General features: G+C 47.2%; 1 protein-coding gene across 1 annotated transcript; it reads right to left on the bottom strand.

The window, feature by feature from the left end:
• Positions 1-3525: 3525 nt before the first annotated feature.
• LOC133886536 (uncharacterized) lies at positions 3526-5064 on the bottom strand. The gene has a single exon (XM_062326209.1). The coding sequence runs from the start codon at positions 5062-5064 to the stop codon at positions 3565-3567; it is 1500 nt and encodes a 499-aa protein (XP_062182193.1). The 3' UTR covers positions 3526-3564.
• Positions 5065-6810: the final 1746 nt, after the last annotated feature.

The following is a 6810-nucleotide window of genomic DNA, read 5'->3' as shown; positions in this document are numbered from 1 at the left end:
CGTGGGCATGTGTCGGATGGCTGACACGCGAACGGTTGAGGTGTGTGGGGTGCGGGCGAGCGTGCATGGGCGTAGCTGGGACGAGTGCACATGCGGGTGGGAAAGAGATGGTCGGTTGGGCTAGACAGCTGAGCACAGGCCGAACAGAGAGAGAGAGAGAGAGAGAGAGAGAGAGAGAGAGAGAGAGAGAGATTCATCCCAGGAGGAAGAAGAAAAAGTAAAGGAGTTTGGGGGTTTAAATTCAAATGGAGGTATTTGAATTTAGATTTAGAATTAGGTTTTGGGTTTTGTATAATTTCTATGGATACATTTGAACTGTATTTGGATTTGGATCTTGAGACTTTGAAAATGATTTGAAGTCAAGTTAGATTTGAGCTGAAGGAATCTAGGAACAGATTTGAAATTGAGAGACATTCAATTTCAATCTCCACACAAAGAACCACAAAAACCATAAACCAATGCATATGAATCAATTTAACGTATGGATTATTTTGGAAATAATTCTAGTGCACTTTGAAATACCTAGTCAACTAAAATACATATTTGAATATGCATTTTTCCTTGATGTTAGTTGACTTAATTAATCACCAAAAGTTTTAATTTGGAGAAAAATTTGTAATTAATTAATATGTTAAAACTCAGGATGTTACAATTTGGATCTGGTGGCTGATGAGAAATCTGCAGGTGATTTTAGGTTTATGTTCTCCATTTTCGTCAATTGATTGGTGCCTTTCCTTCCTCTAGCTTTGAACTTTCCATCCAATCAACGTAGGGTGCTCCTTTCCTTTTCCTCGGCGTGAATTTGGGCTTTGCCAGTGGCCGACGATGGAGAAGATGGGCCGTGAAGGCACTGTACATGGCGTCGGACTGGTGGGGGCTCGTAGAGGGGAACAAGAGGGTTGGGAAAGCTAGAGAAGACACTGAGGATCCTCACCGTGATCTCTAGGGGCTTTAGGGTGGTCGGAGTTGAGATGGCGACGGTGAGGTGGAGCTCGAGCGGTGACGACAATGGCGGAGCTAGACGTTGAGTGCCTTCCCAAGGGTCTTGAGCTGCTTGAGGGGCTTGAGAGTGAGAGGAGAGCTTGCTGATGCTACTGGAGTGGAAGAAGGGAAGCGAATTACCGTGGTCTCCTCAACCTCGTCATGGATCTAGTCTCTACCAGCCTCCCTCGAGCCGCTTTATCTCGAGGCATGCATGGTGGGCAACCTTGAGGTTGGCGCAGGACTGGGCCTTCATGGAGGGTTCATAGCTGCACCAGCCCATCCCGGAGGGCTGGAGCACCTTTGTGTACATCATCGATGACGAGGGCGTGTTTGGCCTGGAGAAGGCCACCCCCATCATCGCGCACCACTGCCTAGTGCTAGGCCTCAGCGACAGGCTCAGCGTGTGGAACAAGTCCGAAAAGACACTGTGGTTCACGCTTGTGGGCGGGCAGTCGAAGGTGGTGATGGCGGCGGACAGGCATGGGAGCAGGAAGTAGAGCATGATGAGGTGGTTGTAGAGGAGCGTGTGGTTGGTGAACGCCGTCTAGACGAGGACAACGTGTGCGGCACGGTTGAGGCGGAGCACGTCACCTATGGAGATGGCCCGCTCCAGGAGAGGCAGCACCTCTGGTATGGTGATTCTGAATATGTCGACGATCGGAGGCATGGAATGCGCCAGGAAGCATGACAGTGGGTGGAAGGTGATGAGTGTGTTGTCTACGTGGATATCATATTAGCAAAATTAAAACGCTTGGATGCCACGTCAACACCAACTAGGACAAAACCAGGTTCAAAACCACACGGGGAGGGGAAAACCGGTTTTAATTGTTGCAGGACCTTCAACATCTGATTTTGTGGTTAAGGGGGAAAATCAAACTCGGGCATTAGTTCAGAGAGGTTAAATGGACTTTTCCAAAAAAACAACAACAGGGTTGTGTCGAAGGCACCACAATAATTCTAAAATCATGAAAATTCGTGTGCGAGGGGCTCTACTGGGTGTGGTGAATGTCACAATGAGCTTTGCTCGGCCAGAGTAGCATTGCTGGTGACCGGCAACATGCCGAAAGGGATGACGGGCGGTGATGTGCAGTGCTTGTGGAAGCTCAAAGAGGAGGGGGGGACTTAGGGAAGGTGGAGATGGGCTACATGCTACTCATCGGTGGGTCGAAGGGACCAGAGGTGGTCGGAGATGTGCCGATGACGGAGAAGAAGTGGATTGGCGGCGGTGCTTGTGTGCGGAGAAGACTCCGTCATGACATGGGAGCTGGTTTTTGCAGCCAGCCGGGTCGACCGACAGGCCAGGGATGCGCAATGTGGCCAGCATGCCCATCAGAGCAGAGGGAGAGGGAATAAGGCGACGAGGAGGGTCACGACTGGAGGAAGGGGGTGAGAGGAAGACGACAGTGGGGAGATGCTAGAATGGGCCGATCAGCGAGGGGTTGGACCAGATCAGAGACGCTGTGACACAATAGTAAAAGGAGAAAAAGAAAAAGAAAGGTTGGGCTAGGCTAGGCCTATACTGGGCTAGAGTTAGGGTAGAGTCAGAGGATCAGGCCCCATAGGATTTTGAGTTTTTAAAACTGTTTGGTATTTTCGAAGATGTAGAGTAATTCAAATTTGAATGCAATTTAAAATTACACTACCAAATAAAATTTCAGGAAAAAAAGGGTGGGTGGAGAGGGCTTAAAAAATGCATTGGCATGCAACAACAGTGTTTAGCTATAAATTAGCCTAGTGATCAACACCGAGTAACCAATCTCTCTTATACAGCTATTTTGCAAATACTACTATAGAATCCAGTCAGTGAGATGTCAATCTGTGTAAAGGTTACCACAGATGGCTTCAAACTAAAACTATCCCAGAAAATGATAACGAGCAGTTCTAGCAGAGTGTGACACTATAGTATAGACAGTTACAAACTGGAACCAAATGAACATCAGCCTTTTTTACCGACGGTTCTAAACCGTCTGTACTATAAGTAGTAATACTATGCACAAATAGAATAGTATATACGGTTCTAAATTTGGAACCATTTGTATAGATAGCGTTCACTTGTTTGGAATTATCTCTTATATAGATTATTTTTATATAATGATCATCAATTAATGATATATGAGATGGTAAGAAAGCCTCGCGTAATATTAGAGGTCGTGTTTTTTATTCCTAGAAAATGCAAGCTTGAAAAATAGCATGATTTGCAATCGCACCTACATTTTACATAGGAGGCTGGTGTTTGTAGGAAAATATTTTTTGGATTTTTTTAGCTCTAGGAAATTTAGTACAGCTGGTTCGAACTATCTATATAAACCTGATTGCATAAACCCTTGGATATATATGGTTTGGAAAAAAATATCACACACAGGATTTTCGAACCGTCTTATATAAATCATTTCAGTAGTAGTGAAATTCCACAGCCAACAGACTAATACATAATATTGTCACAACACACTAGATCGAGAATCAGAAGATTAAGATGGAGCCAACGTATAACATTACTGCAAATGGCATTCAGATACAGGGAATTTTAATTACCAAGGAAACTAAACAATTAAAGCGTAGAACATCTCACAGCATCGTAGATCAATGGGCATGGACCTTGAGAGACCTGATCGTCCCAAAGATACCGACAAGTGCACCAATGGCGGAGATGACCATGACGATGGTTCTCATATTCTTGTAAACAAACGCGTGCACCTTGATCCACATCCGCCTCTTCACCCTGTAATTCTCAATCTCTTCCATGACGCGGACATAGCATGATCCGAGGCGTAGGCCCTGAAGGCTCCTGAAGAAGTCGAGCGCCTCCTTGTTGGTGAGTCCTCCTCCTCCTTGCAGGAGATGCTTTGTTCGCAACTCATGCACGTCCTCCTCCCTATCCACGAACATGTCGAGGAGGAGGAGGTACGAGCAGACAGCAGACTCTTCATCTTCAGCATCTTCAAATCTTGGGATCGTGCATAGCTCGAGAGCTGCCATGTTGACGAGCCAGCTTGCACGTGCATCGTCCAGGGACAGCGGCGCCAGGGAGAGCTCGGCGAAGATGGGCCCTTTCTTCTTGACGCCCATGTGAATGAGCTCTGTTGTTTTGTTGGCTGCGAGCGTGATGCCGATTTCGGCAAGCTCGATGGCACTAACAGAAAATGATATCGACTCGGTTTCGGGCTTTGGGGGCCGCTTGGTGTTGCTTCTTCCTACAATGTAGAACCGGAGGAGACCAAGGAGATGCGGTGGTTGGTAGCTATCATCCAAGACAAAAGGCTCTTTTTCGCGAACCTTGCGGTCTTGCAGACAGCGTTTCAAACAAGTAAAGAATTCCTCCAAGGGCACAGGCCTGAACCTCATGACGGTCTCGACCACCCGCCAGGGGAGCTGGTTCTCAAGCAGCATGACGTCATGAACGATGTCTCTGTCGTTGGAGTCTAGGAAGCTGCGCAATGACGGATCCATCTCTTCAGAGCCAGTGGGAGTACACGAAAGCATGTACTGCACCAAGAAGCAAGCGTCGTAGAACATCATAGGTAGGAAGTCGTCGTCGCCGATACCTGCCACCACGTCCTTGTCGTAGAGGCTGCGGGCATCGTGCGCGACGGAGACGACCGCATCATACGTCTCCTGGACTGAGTGGCCCGAGTCCCTGATGCAGTGGTAAGCAGCCACATGCTTCACCTTCTCCGCCTGCTTCAGGTGCTCCCGGTCGTGGTGGTAAGGTCCGATGGCCACCACCATCGGGACTGTATGCCATTCACCGAGAGCTCCAATGTTTGAAGGGTACCTATGCATCTTCACTTTCATCATGTCGATATCAGCATCAAACTCGTGCGCTGCTTTCTCGAACACATGAATCGGATTTTGGATCTTCATCTCCAAACCAACCTCAAACTCTTGTGCTGGTTTCTCAATCGGATCATTCTGTGTGGCTGCAGCATGCTCAACCAGCTGCCCTCCGCCAGAGCTAGGGACAGATGTTTGGAGGCAGCCACCAAATATCGCCACAGGGAGGCCAGGAGCCCATACTGCTGGTTCCATGGTCAAATTGGCCAGCTGAAATTCCCTGGGTCCCCATACTGCAGCTGTTTCCATGCTCCAATCAGCCAGCTGAAAGTATATATATTTGCTGCAAAAAGAACTGTACAAAAACTGGAAATGAAGAGTGAAAAAAGATCTAGAAACAGATCACAGAGAAACTACTAGCTAGCTTGAGGAATAATGTCATGGGAGAAACATAAATTAATGGCTAGTGAGAGACCGAAGCTAGAGACAAGAGAAGGGAAGACTTACAACCGGCCGGGCAGAAGAAGCACAGCTAGCCTTGTCGCTACTCTTATAGAGCACAGACCAACCGGCCATGTCCATTGCAAGAGATGTGAACTGTAAACTGATTAGAATTCGGTGATCCACAATCAAAGGTACCAACTCAAAGGTACTTAAGCACTGGACCAGGCACTAACTTTTAGATGGGGTGCAAGGGTGAGAAGATAATTTTATTCGCTAGCTTAGTAAGATGAAGAAGGACAAAAAGATCTCTAGGAGATCCGAATCGATGTTCGTCATTCTTCTTTACATATAGTGTTCAAATTTACGTGTTCTTCTCTTCATTCTTTGTCAAAGCAATTCGTCTTGTGATCGTGCGAAGTTAGGCGCGGTGTCGAAGGACCCAAAGAACACGACCTTCTCGGCTGCCTCCTTGGCGGCATTGACAACGAGGGAGACCACACAGATCCAATGGCCATGGCACAGCCACGGAGGTGGGCTGGTGCGGGCGGCGGCGGCGGCGACCAGTGCGATGAGGAGGGCAGGAGGCAGGAGGGAGCTGCCACCAGATCCATGAGGATCGTTAGTTACATATTTACCTTTATATATATTTACATGTTTCTCTTGTTTTCTTTCTGTGTCTTACATATTCATCCTCATATTCGGAGTGACTGCACCATGGAAGAAAAATTATATGGAAAGATGGCCAGAGATTGAAGAAGACTAATAAATGAAGACGAATTATCTAATTTGTGTAAGAAGATATTAAACTCTATAGTTCAACACGAATTGTGTCTTCCCGACTACAAACATTAACCATGACTAAACAAAAATATCCTCCTGCACTTACCCTAATAATGGGTTCCTCCGTGCATGTAAATTCAGCAAGACACTATAAGTTAGGAAAGACTCACACACATTCCATTAATTAGGCAAATACTCGGAAGGACGCTGGTGATAGCCATGCGCCAGAACAATAACAGTGTTACGGTTGATGATTAGTAATCAATTTCAACTGTAATTAGCATCTGCAAGTAGCAGTTATTATTGTCTATTTGGAAGAGGTCTATCCCTAATAGACAACTTCCACCCTTTCATATGTATATATGTAACACAACAGTGAGATGCAAATCATTCGATTCACTCTCTACTCAATTCTCTCTACTGTCCATTACATTTATTACAATACGTTATCACGCACCAACGCTCTCCAATCTTCGCCAATCGGCTGGACGATCACCACTTGGACGCTGCTGGCATTGCGCGCAGGCTAGATGCCACCGCCTTGTTGTGCTGTCACGCAGGAACGTCATCTGCACTCTTTGCCGGCGGCGCATGGCCACGGTGGCCGACGACGAGGAGAACGGTCGAAGCAGCAGAACCCTTCGCATGCTGACTACGTACGCGACCTGCACGCTGACAGATAATTACACGCCTGCTGCAAGGACAAACACATGCATGCAAGATGCATGATTCCCTGGTGCATCCCCAACCTAACCTGATGGTCTCTTATCATCTGGAAGACTGGAACTACAGGCGTCACTAACAGTGCGCCGGCTGGTAGCATGTTGCGTC

The sequence above is a fragment of the Phragmites australis genome, chromosome 12 (assembly GCF_958298935.1).
Source record: "Phragmites australis chromosome 12, lpPhrAust1.1, whole genome shotgun sequence".
NCBI classification, from domain to species: Eukaryota; Viridiplantae; Streptophyta; class Magnoliopsida; order Poales; family Poaceae; genus Phragmites; species Phragmites australis.
This window is presented reverse-complemented; position numbering and strand designations above follow the sequence as displayed.

What these genes read in the sequence shown, in the direction of transcription:
- LOC133886536 (XM_062326209.1), bottom strand. Translation starts at nt 5,064, where the DNA reads ATGGAAACAGCTGCAGTATGGGGACCCAGGGAATTTCAGCTGGCCAAT.